This window comes from Pogona vitticeps, chromosome 1, assembly GCF_051106095.1.
Source record: "Pogona vitticeps strain Pit_001003342236 chromosome 1, PviZW2.1, whole genome shotgun sequence".
Lineage (NCBI taxonomy): Eukaryota > Metazoa > Chordata > Lepidosauria > Squamata > Agamidae > Pogona > Pogona vitticeps.
In genome coordinates, this window is record NC_135783.1 from 178741638 (window position 1) to 178764406 (window position 22769).

At 39.7% G+C, this 22769-nt stretch overlaps 1 protein-coding gene across 2 annotated transcripts in view; it reads right to left on the reverse strand.

Annotated features, from left to right (window-relative positions):
• Positions 1–559: 559 nt before the first annotated feature.
• CREB1 (cAMP responsive element binding protein 1) overlaps positions 560–22769 on the reverse strand; it is a 51003-nt gene continuing 28793 nt past the window's right edge. For both annotated transcript variants that reach the window (XM_020780729.3, XM_072978170.2), the window contains 6 exons: positions 20281–20427; positions 16050–16150; positions 13876–14018; positions 10938–11120; positions 9389–9539; positions 560–7049 (listed from right to left, as the gene is read on the reverse strand). In XM_020780729.3, coding sequence (XP_020636388.1) covers positions 6905–7049; positions 9389–9539; positions 10938–11120; positions 13876–14018; positions 16050–16150; positions 20281–20427 — 870 coding nt within the window. In that variant the 3' untranslated portion in view covers positions 560–6904. The remainder of the gene's footprint in view (positions 7050–9388; positions 9540–10937; positions 11121–13875; positions 14019–16049; positions 16151–20280; positions 20428–22769) is intronic.

The window sequence follows — 22769 nt, forward strand, 5'->3', positions numbered from 1 at the left end:
CAAAGCTGGGAACAACTGCTCTAGAAGATTGTGGGGCCATTTTCACACAGGTGCAGAACCAACCCATGTGTGTGATTTTCACAGAGACCATGAAGAAGATATGAAAATGGGGTTTGGTTTTATTGCCTACAAAGCTGTGTGCATCATTTAAAATTTTTTGATGAGCTGAATTCAGAAATTAATTTTAAATTGTGCTGTAATTTAATGGGTGTGTGTGCGCGCGCATGTGGAACCCAAATATTCATTAACACAGATGCATGCTGGTGTTGAGATTCTGGGAGTTGTCCTCTTTGTATAAGTTGAAGATGAAGTGGAGCATGGCAAAAGAAAGTGGGGGCGGTAAACAGAGAAGAGAGAAGACACTGAAATGAGGCTGGCACTCATGGGATTTATTACTGGTGAAGGCAGGTGCATTGACTACTAGTTAAATTTCAGGAAATTGCTTTACTTTTAGTTTTGCATGTTGCACTTTATTCTTGAAAGGCTATTTGACACCTATTAGGTAAAGCCTCAGCAACTAAATAAATACTGTCCTCTTATGAAAAAAGATACTTCAAAATAATTTTAAAAGCATGTATTTATATCTGCACATAAATGTGTAAAAAGGGCATCAGGACAGTTTATACCACAAATTTTACAGTAAGAAAAAGCACTTTTATAACAATAATTCACAAATTCACAAGGACCACTTTAATATACAAAGCCATTACTAGCATTCTGAAACACAAAGCAGTTAGTATGTACATAATGTTAATAAAATGTGGTGTAACTCAGTACATTAAAAACAAAGCACAAAAGGATAAATTACAAAATCAAAACAGGGATGTTTCAAGGAAAGAGGGAATTCTCAACATAATCTATCTCTAGTATGTTTTTCTGTGTTTAGTAGTCTAATTTTACCAGGAAGCATTTTTAAAGTTCAGTATCCTGTTCTGCGCTGATTGTTTTGGGTAAAGAATCAGAAATGGGGGGGAAAATGAATTTATTATGTAAAAAGAGCCATCCCCACTCCAGAAATTTCCCATCTTCCTCAAAAGAAATTCTGTACTGTGAATTCTTAATGTGAAAACTGATACCCGAACATAAAAAGAGGCAACTTTATCAAAGATGTTTTTTTCAGTGCTCAGCTTTCTTCCCCTTATCCTATTACTGCTCCAGCCAGAATGTCTCTCCAGGACATAATCTAGTTGTTTGTAACATTTAGTTTCTTGTTATCTAGATAAAGTACAACTTTCAAAATGTTTTCTCAGCTGTTCATTATAGCCTTCCTGTTTTACCTAAACAGTTTTTACCCTAGTACTTCATTCTATCTCAGATTGTCCATCATCTCAAACATCTGGCTAAGGTATGTAACCTTAGCCAGACATGGAGCTTGGCTTGGATACAGTATTCTCTTAAGTACAGCACAGCAAAAACTTGTTAACGCAAACAGTTCCTTTTAAACAAACTCTTAAACTTGCCTGGGCTTGGATTTGTTTGTTTCTATGCTCAACACAACAATCAAGAAATGGTATTAAAGTGAAGAGAATAACCATGAAATAGTGTGTGTTGATGGCGCCCCAGGTCCACTATACGATAAAGAGGCCACTTGTAAGCATAGTCCTTGTAGGTGCAGAGTTGTGAGTGGATCACATTCAGAAGACTCTGCAAATGCATGGTGATGATTGGACCTCAATAGTTTTTTTTTTTTTGCAGCCATGAGTGCAGAAATTAGCTTGATCTCAACAAGTGTCTTCTCTTTACACTGTGGTAAACTAGAGGTCACTGACAACATACAGATTAACCTTACATGCCAGAGAAACACAGTCTGCATCTCTTGATACAGAAACAAAATAGTGAAATGCTCTGTGTATATAAACCCTGAGAAAGTGAGTAAGAGGGTCCAGCAAGATGTCATGAGATTCCTTGATGATGTAAACAAGGTATAATGATGCATAATAATGATTCTGAAAGAACTCAATAAATTCCTGACTGCGGAAACTTTTTTGAAAAGTGAAGAGGTTTTATTCTGTCTATTGGAGACCTGCACTTGCAGTACCAAAAGTACGTAACATCTATGTTAAATAAAGATTTGCTCATCCTCAACTATGGTTTGCATACATTTAATAAAATAAATTTCAGACTGAAATACTTGGGGTTACATTCCAGTCCACTTCCTAAAGGTTTCTCATCTCGGAAGTTATATAATAGATCAATCCGTTTCCATTACAGAATGGAAGAATGTATTACAAAGCAGTGGACTGCTACAATTTCAGCACCATTAATTTAGTTAGTTAACAGTCCCAAAGCTGGTTGTGCTTCTCAACATGCTTCAGAACTCATTGGGATCATCTTCACAAATTTGGAAAATTAACAAAATCCATCCAAAGGCAGAAAACATACAACCATGGGTTTGTACTATATGCAAATAAATGCATTTTACATTAAAAGATTCAGTGTTATAGCTGCTAATTAACTTGCCTCAATTAATTACCATATGGAAATATTCAGAGTTGTGCTTTCAACAGAAAGAGCTGGTTATGCAATGTAACACCATCTCTAGGTATTAATAATCTGATTATTTTGTACTTTAATCCCTGGAATATTTAATTCTGTACAGAAACTATAAAATGGACTTACTGCCACTGAAATGTAATCAATCCCCCTAATTCTCCTAGGATTGTTCTGATGTTACATGTTACATTACATGTTAGCTTCTATTGTATGTCTAAACCTTAAAATCTAAATCACTGACATGTAAATCTTTGGTACTACCCTGTGCAGATCCCCTTGAAATAAGAGCCTCTTTTTAGGGCTATCCTGAGTCAGCTGATTAGTTAAGAGAAATGAGAGGCATGTGAATTGCAGGTCCTAAATAAGCAAGCTGGGGGTCCTCAAATTTGTCAACTTGTGGTCTGTACCACCACAGATAGGGTACAGAATATTTGTCTTTTCATGTAAAAAAACCTCCCCACATTTAAAAAACTTAAATGCCTGAGTGAGAAGACTACAAAGTTTTCTTCCTAACATGCTACTTTCTTGTGTGCAAGATTTTTACAAAATACTTATGGAAGCAACCAAATATTTAGTTGCTTGCCAGCAACATAAGCTGGTTCAGTTTAGCAGTAAACTTCGGACAAGGTTGCTGATCACGTGGTCCCACTCTTAGTCATAATTATTTTTGCTCAAGCGGGTAATTCTCTCCTTTTCCATAATTAGTTACCTTCAGGTAAATTTGTGATTTCTCAAATAAAGATGCTGTTTAAACCACTAAACTTGTCTCTGGGCACAAGTCTCTCACATTTAAGCAATGCTGCTGAACAACTCCTCAAGTCTGGAGTATATTGCTACAAAACCAAAAACTGAGCAAACTTTCCCCCTAGAAATAGACAAAAGCAAAACAAGAAGACAAAAGCAAAACAGCCCATCCATTCCCTTCCTGCTTCCCAGTTGTTTTTGCCTTAGGAGTATAGCTGCCAAAGAGACAAAGCACAAAGTGAAGAATCTGGGGACGAGAGGAGCTTTAAACAACTGACATCATTTTATAATTCATCATCTAAAATATATATATATAAAAACTGCAGTGAAATAATATAACTGAAAACAACAGTAATAATAAGCGCCAGAATGGTGTAGCTCAAAGTACTCAGGAAAGAGGAGTGGGGGAGGGGGAAGTAAAAAAATGTGTGCATGCACATGTATGTGCACACATGCGGGCTCACACAGACCAAACACACGCACGCACTCACTAAAACCCTTTTCATTTGACCTTGATATACTATAATACTCAGCATTCCTGACTTAGAAGCTCTCAGAGCTATAGATTATATACTGTGTTTATATATTTTATATATGTACAAATTTTATACATAAGCATCTCCCAAGACTATCTGTAAAAAGAGCACTTGGGCAATATTTTCACTGCCTGCATGGTACCTTTCCTTTTGTAAAATACAGAAACTTAATTGAAACCAATTTTATGAATGGTTACTACAAAGGAGCTAGCCCTTCCTCTTTTTCAGTTAATCCTATTGTTTAGCAACATTTTCTGTGGTGTAGCAAATAAGCTAAAGAGAAAGGAGTTAACAAAGATCTTTCTCTTAACTCAATAAATCAGCAATACACTATACAAAATGATAGTTCATTTTTTTCACACTGTCTGCTGCTCCTTTTGGCTATTATAAATTTAAAGCACACTCTGGTAAACTAACCAGCTCTGTACTTGGGTTAATAATGAAAAGATATTTTTTATTACATAAAGGAATGTCATGTCTTCAAATATCTCAGTACTGGGTAAGTAAAAATTGACTAAAATGTTATCTTATTGCTGGTGAAAGAGTCCAGAATAAAAACCCTGAATTTACCTATAGAACAGCCCACAACAGATACTTTAAAACTGCAAGCAATGTATAGTGAAGCAGACTGCTCAAACCCTGGAAAGACCACTCTGAAGAAGGGACAGGCCCATCGTAACCCATTTTTCTGATGGCCTCTCTGCTGAAATACAACTGTCCCAGATAATCCTGGAGGATGCCAAAAATGATTGTGGTTGCCTTTCTGATACTGTCTATAGAAAACAAATCTTAGGATTATTGCCTCATTTTTATACAATTTACAGATTTATCAGACAGAAACAGTCAGATTAAAAAAAAATTCCAAACCAAGAACATGGCATACAATGGTTTTCAAGAAAAACAGCAATACAAAAAGGACATCTGCAAAATCAACATTCATGATTCTACTGTAATTCTGCAAGATGGATGCAGGTAAAAATGGTGGATCTGAGTTCTATGTAATCTGTGCTCCCAAATCGTTGCAAGAATCTGTTTTTTTAAATTTTTAGAGGGTTTCAAAGATAGGAATTTCTTATTAATTTGTATATTTCTATTTTGCCTCCTTTAATTTGCCAAATGTAGCTCACAATCTTAAAACAGCAAGAAGAAGTTTATTAAGCAATTACAGTATGTCTTGAAAGAACAGAGCCAGACTGTGTGGCCTTTGGGCAAGTGGCAGTCCCAGGATGTCCCCAGAAGGGAAACGGTAAACCCCTTCTAAGTACAGTACTCTCTAGCTAGAAAACCCTGAAAAAGGGTAGCTATAAATCAGAATTGGTTTCATGCCATATGATTATTATTATAACATTGGTAAAGGAATTCAACTCACCTGATACAATCTTTCAAATATGCCATTAAAAAAACCTTTTAGAAGATCTATTAGCCAATACTGTAGCAAGAGCAGATTGTTTTTCCCTACAGGCTTTTACATATAACTTGTTTGTATACATAAGAATTGAGATTATCAATTGTTATGCATACATTGTATGCATAACAATCTGAGATTAGAGATTCAGAATAAAAGTACTGTACATTCTCTAAGTGATCCCACTTTACCTCTGGAAGAGCCAACCATTTCTCCAAGAATCCAATGGTTTACTATCAGAGGACTTGTAGCAATCATGTTATACTTAAGATTTTTGCAAAGCATTTTAGGGAAAAGATAGCTGCTTTCTTTTTGATACTATGTTGTTGTTTAGTCATTAAGTCGTGTCCAACTCTTCATGACCCCATGGACCAGAGCACACCAGGCCCTCCTGTCTTCCACTGCCTCCCAGAGTTTGGTCAGATTCATGTTGGTAGTTTGATACTATAGGTTGATTTAATTTTATTGTAGGTAATCACCATTATTTCTAAACAGATAAATGTTGAAGATTCACAGAGTCCTCCTTGAGCTAGCTGGCATATGTGGGTTGTAGACCTGGCTGTCAAAGTTTGGGAAGTCAGTTCATTGCAAAAATTTCGCATTGCTGAACAAGACAACAGGCAAATATTTAACAGATATTTTTCTCCAACACATCACCTGCACTGAAAAGTGTGAACTGACATTGGCTCCTTTTTAAGGAGCATCAAGGGGAGGGCCTAAAAAGGGACAATTCTAACAAGTAGAATTTCCATGGTATAGAAAGCATGGCTGTGCATTTTTCTTTTTTCACATAAAATGCACATTATGGTGGTTATGCTTCTCCCTTGGGGAATCTTGTCTTAGGATAGAAAACAACAAAAGGTAGTGCTTTAATGAATTATTCTGTGTAACAGTTTCACTGTTTTCTACTTTACTGTTCCTACCCTACTGGTTTCTAGGAGTTCAGGATTCATCAGTACCTCAAAGGTATTTGATGATTTCTATATGTATATTCAGATGACCAAATACATGACAATTCTTCCAAAATTACAGAAAATCAGGGTAATAATCTTTTCAGTATAGAAAAATGTTGACGAACCAGACAGAGGTTGCAGGAGACCAACCTGCCCTCTCCCTAACCATTCTTCTGTACGCTCATACAATTCCTCCTACTTTGAAACCCATACACCTAAAGTAACACATATCCTTTGGCATCATCCCACCCAGTAACTGTAAATTGTATAGTTTTGATATCAGACATCCGAAACCATGCAACAAGTGACAGCCCCAGTTTCCTCAGTGCATCATACCTTGGTTATGCATGTAGCCCAGCAGACCCGTCAGGGCAGAGGCTGGGGTGACCACTACTAAGGCATTCCATTCAAACGAGCACAGCACTAACTGTTAAGATCATTATGACATGCCCCCAACCCCAGAAATTTTGCAACATAAGTGAATGTAAGTATTTCTTGAAGAGAATGGGAGATGACAAAGTCAGTTCTTCTTCAGACTCAGGATACACTAGTGATGAAAATAGTGGAGGGAGGGAATGGGGGAGAGGTGGAGGCAGGTGTTTCAACATTCACAGTTTAATGCAAAGCACAGACGAATTAATTCTGCAGTTGCTGTCAGGCAGTTTTGCGCGTAGAAAAAAAATGTTTAGAAAATAAAAAATCCACTTCGTCTTTCTGGCTGTCACCAAACCAGTCTTTCTCTGCATTAATGAACAAAAACTGGAGATCTAAAATTAATCCGATTTGTGGCAGTAAAGGTCCTTAAGTGCTTTTAGCTCTTCAATCAATGTCTTGTTTTGGTTTTCAAGCACTGCCACTCTGTTTTCTAGACATTTGACATATTCCTTTTTCTTCCTGCGGCATTCGCGTGCTGCCTCCCTGTAGGCAAAACAGGATATCTCAAATCAGGTTGATGTGCAAATATGAATCACTGATATTCAACTTTATTAGGGCTGGCACAATGATCTGAATAGCATAGTAAAGGGGGTGGGGGTGAGAGACAGAAGTCAGAATTCTTCTTCCAGACAGGTCAAGCAAGATATTTTACAGAGTTCTAACATTTCTGATAGACTCAATAAAAGGCACAAACAAAAAGCATCCTGAAAGGAGAAATGAGAAAAAAGAGTAGGAAGGTGCCAGTGGAGTATGACAAACTAAAGAAGACCAAGTCCCTTGCCAAATGAGACCTGTCAGAACCTCTCATGCTGCTCTGTTAAAAATCCATCTACTATACATTTTCCTTTAACAACGTAGGCCTGACAGCAGTGTATCGATGACAGAAAGTAAAAATCCATTTCATTAAGTAGTCAAAAACTACATATTTTCAGTGAAACATGCATATATAAACTGTCAATTTCTCTGCATAGAGACAGAAGCTAGATTCATGTAACAGTGATGCCAGAATCAAGGGAGCAGAGCTCCAGCCTTTTTTTTTTTCAGAGCTAGAGTGATGACATCATCTTCCATGGCAGGAAATTCTGACCGGTTCCTCCTAAGCTAGCAAGAGTGCCTGTCCGTGCACATCCAGGCACATGTGCAGGGACAAACAAACCCGCAATGTTCTCTGCTGGCCTGGCTATGTTTTGCTTTATCTGGGGCCTGCCCTGTAAGAGGGAGAAGAAGGCACAATGGTAGCCAGCAGCTGCGTACCTTTTGCACACCCACCACTCCTACCTGTATCTGGTGGGAAGCAAAATGCTGAGAGAACAGCTTCAGCCTGCCCGCCCTTGTCTTGCCTGGATGCCTTTCTCACCAACTCCTCCACCCACAGGCAGAGAGAAGCTGCCTGTTCCACCTCTTCTCAGCATGCCCTCTTCTTCCCTCTTTCCACATCTCAGTTGTTGGCACCCTCCTACCAGCCAGTTTAAGCATTTGGCCAGCAGTACAGGTAATGCTCTCATCTGGCTTGCCAGAGGGTTCTTCTGTGCAGCCAAGGCAGGGAAAGGGCAGAAAAGAGAAAAGATGGCCCAGTTTTGGAGCTCATGTGCCATGAGTGTGGGCTTTGGTTTTCATCTTCATTGAGTCAGAGGCTTTTCCTCTGCTGTTCCTCCCAGAAGTAAATGTTTATTGGGACGGTAGACCCAATTAGGTACTGTGATTTTAACAAAACAAAATTGAGATCCAGTAGTAAGTTGCTACTAGATTAGGCCCAATGAATCAGTGGGGATTTGGTGAGTCAACTCCTCTGTAAGTTCTACTGATTCAATAGGTCTACTCTAACTATAACTTACTACTGGATTTCAGTTATAGCTTTATTATCTTGTGACACAAAGAATACAAACACTTCTATTTCAAGTGGTTTATATAGCCAATATGAGTAGCTGCTATCAGAATAAGCCAAAGACAATGGAAACAAGGATGAGATACAGGTCTCCTCTTCCCGTATGACATTTTTCCCGGTGAATTCTAAATTTTTTTTAAAATCTTCCCATTATTTATTACATTTCTATCCTGCCTCTCTACTACAAAGTAGCACCCCAAATGGCTTATAATCTTCACAAATGAATGAAAACTACTAAAGCAAATTTAATCATTAAATCATTAAAATCAAGTAAAACCAACCCCACCATAAAACCCAATAAAACAACAACATAACAGATTGCTTAAAAGCTAATGCCAGACAATATACAAGATAAAGGACGAAGTGCTGTTAGAGCTCCCTAGACTGCAGGACACATGTTATTCAGATACTTATACAAGTGAACTCATTCACAAAGTGTTCAAACTATTTCAAATACAGTAGTGTTAAAATGCTACCCTACCACTCAGGGCCTTTTGTAGAAAGGTGTGGTGGAGATTCCATCTACAACATTCTGCTGCTGGCTAGAAATGACTTGCAGGTGGAAACTATGTAAGTTGTACAAGTAACTTTCAATTGTTCCTTTTTACAGGCGCTCTGGCTTTTGTTGAAATTGTTGGCACTTTTTTTCATTTCTTTCCCCTTTTTTAATTTTTTTTTTTAAAAGCAAAGTAATTTTAGGGTATAGTTTGAAAGGAAGATAGATACTTGACTGTTCTTATACTTCATGACAAGGCTTATAGACTGGGCCTCAAAATGAAATACTGACTGTACTGAAGCTGCCTTAAATATGCTCATTGTGTACTTATACCTTCAGTTGTACCACATGACAACATGATTGCCAGGGGCTTGGGAGCAGGATTTGCTAGTCTACCTTCAGCAAAATATATTGGTGGTTGACTCTGTACAGTAAACAAACCTGTTCTTCATTAGACGGACTTCTCTCTTTCTTGCTGCTTCCTCTGCCGGCTGGGTAGGAAGTGCTGGGGAAGATGCCATGACAACGCCAGGTGCAATGGTGCTTGTGGGTGCTGTGCGAATTTGGTAGGTCTGGACATCTCCTGAGGCGGCTAAGAGGGGAAAGACATGGAGGGAGAGGAGAAGTGTCAGATCTGAGCTTTCGAAATCTACACTATTAAGACGACAGTCTGAACAAGGGTTACCCATTTCCCATTCAGACAGCATACCTCTTCCTAATGGCACCTCAATACTGCTTTCATATTATATTCCAAAACATGTAATGCTTTGGTTCAGGTAACTAGGCACTATTTACATAATACCCTTGTGAAGTCTTGCTCTTCATACCACCTTTGATCTCCTAATCTTTCTCTCCCTCTTTCTCCATCTTATAACCCTGCTACTTTTCCTACTCTTGACTTTCTAATCCTACTTCAAGTCATTTCCTTTCCTCTTAGCTCCCTCTTCCGTATCTCCCACCCAGACTCTTACTCTGAGTGAAAGGATAACTCCATCTCCAAGCAGCTTCCTTGGTCCCCCCCCAGGTGTTCCTTCTGCCTCTTCACATTCAGGTCCCACTCCTCACCAGCCTCCTCTGCATCCATTGGCACTGCTTCTCCTGCTTGTTCTAACACTCCTGCCACATGATACACTATGCTGCTGTCAAGGTCCTCCTTTTGCATTTTTACCCGATTCTCTGTTCTTGCCATTCAGAAACATTACTTTTTCCTATGTGCATGTATTTTTTCTTACTGAACTGGCATGTTCAATCAAGCATTAATTTCTTATCTTTCTAGGACCCATAAGAGTAGAACTAGGAAGTTCTTAGTTGTTCACTTTCATCGACTAAAGTACTTTTGAAATAATTCTTTCCTCCAGATACAAAGAATAAAGCAAAGCAAAGCGTGCTGCTTATATACTGCCCCATAGTGCTTCAAGCAGGCTACACATTGCCCCCCTCCCCCCAGCAAGCTGGGTACTCATTTTACCGACCTCAGAAGGATAGAAGGCTGAGTCAACCTTGAGTCAGCTACTTGGGATTGAACCCCAGGTCGTGAGCACAGTTTTGGCTGCAGTACTGCAATTTAACCACTGCGCCACGTTGCTCTACCTGGTCACCGCAATGATAGACTGTCACCAAAAAGCAAATGTTGGAGGACAAATAATCTTTTTTTGTTCAAACAACACACTGTTATCTAAAACATTAGCTCCCACCTATGAATCCTCAAATGCATGGCCAGTGGTATGGGATTTTCGGAACTACAGTCCAACCACAGCTGGTCTAGACAGTAGAAACCATTGCGCTAGACTGTATTACTTGGAAATTAAACAAAAAATTTTTGTCTGCCATAGGTAAACTATTTTGAGTATTATCCATTATTGCTGGAAGAACCCAAAGCACTTTTGCATCATTATCATCAACCAATTTTTGCTGATTCTTTTCTGCTCCAAGAATTTGAAATGGGCATGACAATTATCAGTGGAAGAATTAATTTCACAAAATAACTTACCTTGTACAACAACCTGGTTGCTGGGTACAAGAATCTGTTGTCCGTCAGTGGTCTGTGCATACTGTAAAATGGTGGTGCCGGGCTGGGTTGCGGCTGCATTGGTCATGGTTAGAGTCTGCAGGCCCTGGACTCCATCTGTGCCATTGTTAGCTAACTGGATTGCACCCCCCTGGGTGATAGCAACTGAAAGCAAAGAGGCACCTGTCAGCAGTCAGACTATTAACTGCCTCACTGTCATATATTCAGCTGTTCTCAGTCCCCTTGTCAGGTAAGTAGTTCAGAAGTCAATCTGCTTAAAAAGCCTTGCTTTCATGCCCTGTTTTGTATGTGATGATACTGTGGTTCCAAATAATGGCATCCACTGCAAAGGTTATTGAGTACAGATTGTTTTGGTGCAATAATCCCAGTAGCTAATACAGAAATTTATTTAGATTGATTTTTACACTGCTATAGCAGTGTTAAAAAGTCTGTCACCCCTCTTTACCTGTGCTGTCTTTGTGTTTCTTGGCCCAGTGTTTTGGCTGAAAGTGAATGCCTATGCACTTTCTTTTTAATACCACTTTTAGATGTTTTTTCCCTTTCTGGAATATATAAGCTCTATTTCTCTGATAGGTAAAACAAGTATGTTTTGTAAACCAGGTTTCTAAGCACTAATTGTCAGCATTTATAGCCACATGCATGCAAAAATCCTGTTAGTAAATTTTGGGGGGGGAGGAAATCAGTTTTGCTCACTATGTAGCAAAGTATAATTTGAGAAATGTTATTAGTCTCTAAAGGTGTTATTTTGTGTTTATGATTTTTATCTTCAACTACTGTATTTTATAATCATTAGGTATTGCTGTGTGATTCCTTGAGTTTTTCAATACTGGAAAACATGCATCATAAGCAAAATCTGATTAATTCTGAAAAAGTAATCAAAATTAACAGTTTATTTCTGACAGGCTGTCAAGACAGCAGATTGAGCCATATCAATATGCAACAACAGATGTAAAAAAAATCCTATTGTTTATACATACAGGTCTGGAAAGGTTAGAAAGAGTTAACACCTTTAAAAGGTAGACTGTGCTGTCAGTGGTGGTGCTACTAATGACCCACAAGTATCAGCTGATGCTTCACAGGTATCATCCATCAAGTTCATTGAGGAATTTTAGATTACCAGCAAGAAATGTCTCTTGGCTCTTTCTTTTCAGCTGGATTTATGGGAGAGTTTATTTCAAGGCAATGGAGGTTGAGAAACAACTAGATGGCTGTGGCTAGAATCAAGGGTGTAATGAGTTAGTTTGCACCAGGAATTAGGATACTGTCCCGGCTATGCTGGTTATATAAAAATGACTACATGCCTTTTCTTTTTTTACCACTTTGTATTTTTTTAGTGTGAGCACAGATCTACCTGTGATTTTTCTACCTTGCATTGATCTTTCTGTTTTGAATGTGCTGTAAATCTTTTAAGATTTAATGAAATTTAGTTCTTCGTTAAATCTAATCCACCCTGTTTGTCACCTATCTGATTGGTTCACATGCCACAGTTCTCCAGTTATGGAAGTGGAAAGGAAGCCATTGGGTTCAGTGTTTTTTTGGGTTTCCTTCAGTTTACTGCACTTTCCAGTCTCCGTGAAGGGGACAAATACAGCAAATGAAATCTTCCCATCTGTTGGGTAAGGAAGGGTTTTCTTCATCTTGAGGGAGGCAGAGGTGGTGGCAGTTACTAATTCAAGGGGCTATCAACGTGACACACACACACACTCGTCTGGGGACAAAGCTTTGCACAGGCCTAGAGCAAGCTCTCTTACTTCAATGGTTGATAATGTGTTTTCCTCTATAGTACAGGGTTATATCCTTTGACTTTTCATTTGCAGCCTTTTCATAATTAGATTTCCTTGTTATTGTTCCCTTCTTCTTTTTTCTTCACATATAGCTGATTCTCCTTTCTGCTAATTTCACCAAATGGAATTCCTGTTTGTCACAGCAGTCCTCATTCAGAGTGCAGTGGAAATATCATTCACATGGTCCCTCATTTGATGTTTCCAGAACACACATTTCAGCTTTGTTTCTAGAACAGACCTTTCAGCTCTTGCACATATACATCAATCCATTAATTAAGACAATACCAGTATGTACAACATGGCCATATTTATGGTGGATATCAGCAACACCAATCTCTAGAAGAAAACCCGGGCCATGTCAGGGACCAGGAGAAACAATCACTACAAGTGCTACCTCCTTAATACTCCCTCCCAGCTTTTAAAGTCTGCCACATAATGATGATCACATGGCAAACCTTCTCTTGTGTTGGCTGAAATTACACCATGAAAGTATGCTTGAGGGAAACGGCAGCTGCAGAAGAATTATGACAAAACTAATGTCAACCAAAAGTAAATGGGCATGCAGTCACCTTATTGCTTCACCCTGACTGCTTGTGTCAAGCAGTTCTTGCTGTCCTGACATAATAGATTAACAAAATGCTCCAGAGTTAAATTTCGTTGGCTTATGCATGGACATTGTCATCCTGGTAACATGCACTCTCATGGGACAGACAGAAGATTGTACTAAGCTCCTGAGAAGTGTTTTTTTTTTTAAGAGCTTAACTCTGGAGAGTGTATAAATCTGTTTGGTTGACACTGCTCCCTTTTCCAGGTCCTGCTGATGTGCTGTGTGTGCTACAAGAGTTTTATCATGAAAGGTGGGGTTTTTTAATGTTGCCATTCCAGCAATGCTGTTAGGATAAGATATAGTCTTTATAGACTTCCCCTTCCTACCACATAGGTTTCCAGGGATTGCTGGAGATTGCCCATGGGGGCCAGGAGATGGGAGGAAGAAATGATTAACTTCCAAAAAATTGCCTCAGCCATTGATGTCATCAAACTTATGCCACGGAATGTACATTAAGGCATTGTATTCTCCCTCCCCAATTGTCAAGTGAAAGCCACAAGCCACATACTATATTGCCCACTGCTTGTTTGGTAAATTGGAGTTGGCACAGTGACCGTGGTGATGGCAGGTGCTGCTGCTTCCTCTTCAGACTTTTCTTCTTCAATCCTTGGCACACCAGGGGCATCTGAGGACAAGTCGTTCAAGATTTTTCTAAAATGGAAAAGATACAAAGTGCTGTTTTACTCACATCTAGTAGCTAGTATATTTGTAAGCCAGCACAAGGTACACCAAATTAGTGTATACAATAACATGTAGGGAAGAGAACTTTGGAGATGGGATGGAGCAGCTCACAGACCGGGGTGGGGGCATTATCCCCAAATCTGGAAGGATAATAACCTCCCTACTTTAGTCACCAGCCATCTGTGGCAGATGGGATACTCTAGACCAGTGGTGTCCAACCTTGGCCCTCCAGATGTTCTTGGACTTCAACTCCCAGAAATCCTGGCCAGCAGAGGTGGTGGTGAAGGCTTCTGGGAGCTGTAGTCTAAGAACATCTGGAGGGCCAAGGTTGGACACCACTGCTCTAGACGTTGTTTACACTGATTAATAAATTTGTTATATCAGATCATGCAACCATGTTTCCAACTGTGGTTAGCAGCATGGGAAACCCAAAAGAAGGACTTAAAAGCAGCAGCCCTGTCCTGCCATTTATCCCTATGGCAACCACTGTTCAGATGCATCTAAATCTGGAGGTTCTGTTTAACAATTATAGCTAAGAACGATTCATGGCATTGCTCCTCCATTAATTGTTCAAATCCATTTTTACTGCTGCTTAAGCAAGTGGTCCCCAACGTTTTTGGGACTGTGGATGGCTGAGCCTCCGAGGAAGGTGGGGGCCCCCTGCAGGTGCAGGTGTGTGTGCGCTCTTGGGCACATGCATGAAGTGGTGGGGGAGCAAACACCACCCATACCAAACTAACAGCACCAGACTACATTTGAGAAGTAAATAAAATCAAAAAGCCCAAACTGCATTATTAGGTAGAAAGACAAAAGATAAGATGATCAAGGTCCAGAAAGACATTATGGGGGAAGAGTTGGACATTCATAGAAAATGAAAACCTGAATTTTACATAAATGAAAAAACTGGAACCCCTGCCAGAAATACCAATTTATAGGTGAACACTAAACAATTAACATCTGAGTATCTGAGACTAGAAGGGAGAATGAGATCTTTCATGTGCCATCATTGTAAAGGGTTATCCATTATCATCTGTCTTCTAGCCTTCAAGAGTTACTAGCTCTAAGAGTGGAAGGGAGATAGGATGTACACAGCTCATCCTTTGGGGATGCCCTTCCAGGGCAGAAATGATAGTAAAAGGAAGGAGTGGAATGAGTGAAGAAGGCAGGGGCAGATAACCATCAAGCTTCTCAATGCTTATTTAGCTTCTTTACAAATAATATCCCCCCTTGCTGTAAAACAAAAATCTCCACAAAGCAAAACTATATAGTTTGGAGCCAAGACAATTATTAAAAACATAATCCAAAATGAAAAAAAAATATGAATATGCTGCTCTAACTGAAGAGTAGAAATATATTTTTGGTACATGGGTCAAATCAGTCACAGGCCTGCCCACTGGGGTGATGGAATAGCAGTAGATGGGGCCATTTGCCAAAATGGGCACCATACCTGTCTACATATTTTGACATGCCAGGCTACCCTCTGGCCCCCAACCGACTAACTGAGAGGATAGAAATTTTGGCAGGGAATGGGTCTATTCAACTGCTGAAAGGAAGGCTTGGGGGGGGGCAAATTTGACACAAGGGCCAGAAGCTCCCCTTCATCTTCTAAAGCATGGTTCCCAATGCTGGGTGACCTGAGGATTCTTCTGCAACTCCCAGGCAACACAGCTGGTGATGAAAACTTCTGGAAATTACAGTCCAAGAACACCTGGGTTACACAACATTGGAAACGACTGTTCTAAAAGAACAGATGATGTTTACCATCAATAAGCTTGTTGCAGATGTCAAGATGTCTCCACCACTTATATGTTATGATTGTAAACCCTGCTTTATATTTTGTGTAGCAATGAAACTGGTAAGAAAACATTAAAAAGCCTGCATACTTGAGTTCTGCTTGACATGCCACTAGATACTAATTACAAGAATGCATCCTTAAGGGTTGCTGACAACTCCTTTATATGTTAACCTGCTGTGTGCATGTAGCAAAAATTTAATTGCTACCTGTAGGAAGGTCGCCTGGAGAGAATTTCTCTGCGTTTCTGGGAATCTGTGACACTGTCCACAGATTCTTGTGAATCTTCGCTTTCTGCAATAGTAGAGATCTAGGTATAAAAGCACAATAATGTTACCACTGTAAACATATTTAACAAGCAAAAGATTGTAGTTAGGATATGGTCAGAAAACTCTGCAGTCTAAGAAAATATCATTTTGGACATTCTCAAATATTTTCAAACTTGGTATCTGGTAGTATAGATTTCCATGAACCCTGACCTCTGGGGAAAAAAAGGGGGATGTCAAAAACAATAGAAGCACTTTGTTTCAGATAGGAGATATAGACTGCTGTACTGATTAGTTGACAGATATGAAAACATAATATTTATTTATTTAAAATATTTTTACTCCATCTGTCTCCTCAAAAGGACCCGGGGCAGCTTACATAATTAAAAAGACAATATTTAAAAGCTAGGGACAGTAAGTATACAAATATTAAAAAAATAAACAATTATCATATTAAAAAAAGGTAAATAAAATCAATACTAAAACACATTTAAAAGCGGTAGAGCACAATCCAGTACAGTAAGTGGCAAAAGTTTGCATTTCCCCCACTTCAGCAATGCAAAAATTCCATGTGTATGCATATTAGCAAATTTGATAGCTTCCTTCACCTTTGGAACATAAGGAACTTAAGAGACTAGAAATATATAGCCCATTTCCTATTTAATACAGTACAATGTTTAATGGAACCAAGAGGAATTGTGAAACAGTTGACTTAATATTACAGCATTCCTACTGCATTCTTGTCTTTAATCTTTTTCTTTGAAATACCAACCACTTTTACTATCTGTCTCTTATCTCATTTCACTGTAGTTAGAAATTCCATTCCAATCATGTCAGTTGTATTCTCCTGGGTTTCATCTGTCATACTGAATAAATCTAAAATTTAGCTTTAATGACTGGATGTACTAGCAAAAGAAACTGCAGAACTCATAATCCACAAGGGGAAAACTATTACCCTTATCAAAACAATTTCATTCTGCGGATGTGGTGATTGAAACAAATAACGTATTGGTCAGAATCCTATTATAGGTTTATGCTAGCAAAAACATAACTGTATAAATCACAGCACCAAATTGCTACTTATTAATGAATTGCCATTTATGCTCCTGATCACTTGCCAGTTGTAACCACCACTATAGTCTATGCAATTATACTTAACTCTAGTGTAAATTTTCACTAGGATTCTGGCCAATATTTATACAGTTACAGAAAAAATAGCTAAAAGCCATAGCAGGACCAGGCCACGGAGACAGATCTCCTGTCCCCCCTGCACACACTCCCCCCGTACTCCACCTGCACGCACGGCCTGCCTACCCGCATGCACTGGTGCCCTGCCCACCCACGAGTGTGCCTCTCCAACCCGCGAATGCACACGAGCCCCCCGTGAGCATGCCCCGCGCATCTGCACCCCCCATTTGTGCAAGCATGCCCTGCCTACCCACACATGCATGTGAGTATGCCCCGCCCATCCACAAGCACCCCCATGAGTACGGGAGATGCCCTGCCCCCCATGTACACGGACACCCCCCCAACTGGTCTGCGGTTCAGAAAAGGTTGGGAACCAGTGCTCTAGAAAACTTCTCAAAAGGGGCTTGATCTTGTTCCACAGAAATCTGGTAGGCTCCCACTGCAGACTGGTAAGTGTCCATTCTTATTCCCTGATGCATATATCCTTCTGCCAGTTATATCTATTTAATGGCTTCCCTGTTAATAGGAGTAGTGTTATTCCTTCCCTTTGATCCTATCTGGGACGCCTCCACAATGACTGAATTCGGTGTTTGGAGAGGAAAGAGGCATCATCTTGACTTTTATAAAGGTTCTTAACCTTTCTGAATATTGGTAGTAGGGAGGACAGTTTAGCCCAAGGCTCCTTTCCCAGGTCTAGTAAGGATGGTAAGATGCCAATATGTACAGGTGTAACCATGTTATGTTCTTATTTATTTGATCATATGCTGGATCTGATCAAGAAGGTGATGATCTCCAGTTTATGAGACTGAAAGTAGGACTGAAAATCTTCAGAAGGGAAGGGTGGATTTGTGTCCCGGACATCTGATTCTGAGGCAGTAGCCAGAACAGATGGAGAGTTATCTGAGGAGTCATCATCAGAATCTGAAACTTTTGAGTGTGAGGTAAGACTAATTTCTTGTTTTTCTTTTCCCTCAGAAATAGTGGCTGATTTACATTTCCTTATGCTCGATGAAGATGGAGCAAACCTAGAAAGATTGTCTTTCACTTGGTTTTCTACTGTAGTGTTTTACAGCATCCTTTGATCATTTAGTTGCTGGTTTTGAGGATGTCTTTGATTTCAATTTCAGTGTTGAAGTGCTGCATTTCTGTGTGTTTCTTAATAGAAGGATCTGCCAAGGGGGAATGGGGTTGCGGGTCTGGTGTCAATTGAGTTTGGAGGATTCAGAGGAAGGCAAGACTGAATCCGCATGACAATATTCAGTCGTCAGTTCAGAAGGCCTCAATGTCGAACTAACTATAGCTTTGGAGAAGGCACTGAAGTTGCCTCCATAGGTTTTCTTGGAATTGGAGCAGGATGAACTTCTGTCAGAAGGGGTTTTTGAACAGGTATGGAAAGATTCCCGTATGTGAGTTTCAGAGACCACAAAGAACTTCTTTTTATTTTTACCACAAGTAGCAACTTCCTAAACTAAAGGGGTTTAAACTGATGAATGGGCACCTGCCCGAATCAAAATACATTCTCTCTTTCATGCAATATGCTTCATATAAGGATGTAAGACACTCAAGACACTAAGTCTTGAGACCAGATACACACATATGTCTTTTCAGCAAGAAATCATGAAAAGGCAGCTCTGGAATAAAAACACGACTGCCTGATTTCCACTCCCTACTTTTCCCACAAAAAGTTTCACGTATAAAAGTAGAGGGTTATACTGTAAAGCAAGACATGAAAGAGTTATAAAGCCCTCATCACTGGCTTTATACCTGAACCAGGAAGAATCCTCATCATTTGATGCCAGGCACACTTCACATGCTCCTTCTCTCATCTCACAAGATATTTGAGTCTTGTCAAGTTGGGGGAAACATCCCTACAGAGATGCGGTTACAGCTCCATCCACTGCCATGCTTGCTCTTCCAAGGTATAGACAATCAACTGTGCATCATATACTACTAGTTATTGGTGGAATTTCCATAAATCTAGGACTTCTAGTCCCAAAAGTCATCAGGCAGACTTCTTAGACAGGGAGTTGAGAAACCAGAAGGCAAAAGAGATTATTTTCTACCTCCATTTTCTGCTTCTCTCCACAGATATATGGTAGATGGGAAACAGAAGGGAATATCCTCTCAGCTGCAATGCTTCCTGGGAATCACCCGAGTGGTAAATGGGTAGGGTAGTCTCACTACTCACTAGACTCCATAGTGAGAGCCTCTTAGCAAAATACCATCCTACAGAGTAGTGAAGGAACTTCCTGGAAGGAGTGACTGAAGGGATGCTCCCCTATTCTTTCCAGCTGAACCATGTGGAGTGAAGCAACAATGGTGATAGAAAGACATCTCTTTTGCTTTCTGGTTTCTCCTCTTCCAGTCCCTACCGCAGGGATTCCAGGTGGCTTTAAAGGCTTGATGTCTTTTGAATTATGAAAATCCCATCCTTCCTACTTGTCTGAAGTCCTCTTCCTTGTACCCTGGTCATTTGGTTGCTCTGTGAAATAAACTATATTTCAACACCTCTCTGTTCTATACATTTTTACCAGCTCATTACAACACTGCTGGGTCTTTTCCAGCAAGTAGCCTTCCATACCACAGTACTTCTTCTATAAACATGCTAGATCCTGCCTATGCTTTGTGTTCTTTGCAAATCTCCTCTTGATTTATATACTTCATAGAGGTGGACAAGATAAAAAAGAATTTTTTAAAAAAGAATGAAGCCAAATTTAATTATTTCAGAGGATTCATTTTTTGCTCTCAGGAAACCAGCCCTGTCCTGCACATATTGTTTTGAAATCACTGTTTCATTTTACATAGCATAATTATATAGCAAATTATTGATTATCTAAGAAACAGGAGAGAAGAGTTGCTGTAAGGGAATGTTTAAAATTATATTTCAACAACATAAATGGACATGCCCTAGACTTATGCTGACTAATAAAACCCAGGCTACTATACTTCATGAGATAACATGGTTCTGAAATTCCTTTATATGTACCTGAACAGTTTGGACTTGTGGAGACTGAATGACTGATGGCTGTGCCGCCTGAATAACGCCATGGACTTGAACTGTCTGCCCGTTAGGGAGTTGTACTAAGGTCACTGTAGGAGCAGAAGATGTTGCATGAGCTGCTGGCATAGAAACCTAGGAAAGGGAGACAATAGGATCCATTACTGTAAAAAGCACGGCTTCATTAGAAGAATGCTATTCCCCATTGACAGATATCCTATTCAAAATTTATGCATGCAGAACGAATGCATTCCACTTTGTTGGACAGTTATAGCAGCTTCCCCAATTGGCACTTCAGATGTGTGTAAGTACAGAACAAGATACTAGCCATTGTGCAGCAGAATTATGATAGCCAAAGATACCTGGATAGAACATTTCACCCTCCTTCAACATTTTATAAACCAAAATGGTTTTTCAGCCAATAAATAGCTCCTGAAAGAAACTGCTTTAAAAGCACATGGTTGCAAAGAGTGATATGTGTCTTCCTTTGATGCAACTAACAAAAGCAAATGATTATGTATGCTCCCCACAGTACAAGAATAATAGTTATGTTCATTGTCTATCTCTAGTCCAGAAAATTAAATCAAAATTAACAATAATTTAATGGGAATAAGCCTCTTAGATATTCAAGAATTCTACTTGTGAGATCTCAGACAGTTCAAGAAAAAATTTGCATATAGTTTGTTATCTAGGAGATGAGTATTATGCAGCCATCATTTTAGTTTAACATATTTTGCTTTACGGAGAACTGCAAAACAAAATGTATTAGATGTCCTCCATCCTACCGCAGAGACAGTCAACAATCAGCAATAGCAGCCTAACATATTAGAGCTAACAAGGCTGGATTAGAAAGTGGAAAATCTCACATTGAGGTCTCTGCTCATCCACCCATGAAGTTTGTCAGGAAGTATGAAAATTACCATTTCTTAGTCTTAATCTGTTTATTAGAGAAAGAATGAGTAAGCCCTACAAACACTTATTAAAATAATCATTACTAGAGATGTGTAGATTTGTGTTTTTAGACTACCAAACCCAGAATTCCTCAGACAAACTGCCCGGGGAATTCTGGGAGTGTTAATCCAAAAGCACCAATTGTTACACCTCTACGTAATTACTACCACTAGTGGCTGTGAAATAAGAATACTTTGTTAGGGAACATATATTTGGGGAATCCATGCTTTAACTTAATAAGCTCTGAAAATCTATAAGGTTTTTGCCTTCTCTCTTCTTTTTCTAGCACACTGTAATCAAAACATAAAGCTAACAATAAAGTTAACCATATTTTCCCATTTAATCTAAACAGATTAGTAACTTTGAAATAAAACAGGATTTTAAACCATACAGTGGTGCCTCAACTTATGAACGCCCCTACTTACGACCATTTCGAGTTACCAGCTCCAGCCACAAAATTTTGCTTCCACCTGCAACTGTGTGTGTTTGCAGGGAGGCTTCGGGCTGCCTTGTAATGTAAGGTGCTGTTTTCTGCTTTTTAAAATCTGTTGTGGGTGTTTTTGCAGCGTGATTTTGAGCTGGGGGGTTGTTTCTGTGCTGTGATGGGTCTTAGGGGGTTTCCTTGCTTTTTGGATTCCTCCCCCATTTTCGATGGGTCTTGGGGGGGTTCCTTGCTTTTTGGATCCCCTCCCATTTCCGATGAGTCTTGGGGAATTTGTTTGCTTTTTCAGTCCCCCCCCCATTTCCGATCTTGCACAATCTGCTTGATTGCTTTGTCTTGTTTGCATTTGCATGGGTCTTGCATGGTTGATTGGTTTTTGGTTTCTTTTCTTTGCATTAGGTCTTGCACGGTTGATTGCGCGCGCCCCCCCCCCCTCGGCTGGAAGGGATTAATCGCATTTCCAACCGGTCTAGCAGTGATTTTTTATTTTTGATTATTTTGTTTCCTTTGGTCAGAACGGATTAATTGCATTTCAATGCATTCCCCATGGGAAATGGTGCTTCGAGTTACGATCATTTCGAGTTACAACCATCTTCCTGAACTAATTAAGTTTGTAAGTCGAGGCACCACTGTAGTTTGAGGCTAATTTAAGATCCTGGAACTGGTAACAACCATGTTCTGCCTCAGATGAAAGGTGAACTATGGACAACTGGAGTTTAACTGTTGTACACTACATTTTGTAGCATTAACGTACTAAACTCGCCTCTTGGTTTTTATTTTATTTTTTCTTCTTTCTTTCTTGCCTTTCACTTTGCCTCCGCTTTTCTTCCTTTCTCTCCCTTTCTCCAGGTCTGTTCTCTTTTTCATTCTCCCCCCCTCGCTCCCTTGATGAGGGCTGCCGGGCTGAGTGCTGAGCGCGGGTCTGTGGGGTTAGAGCCAGAGCTCGAACGCAGGGCTGGAAGTGGAGTTTTCATTAGTTTTCCAGCTTCTGCGGAGCTCCGTGGCTCGGAGAGCCTCACCACAGGAGGTAGTTCCTCAGCCCTGGGGGACCCATCGCCAGCGGAGAATGTCATTGGAAGGGAGA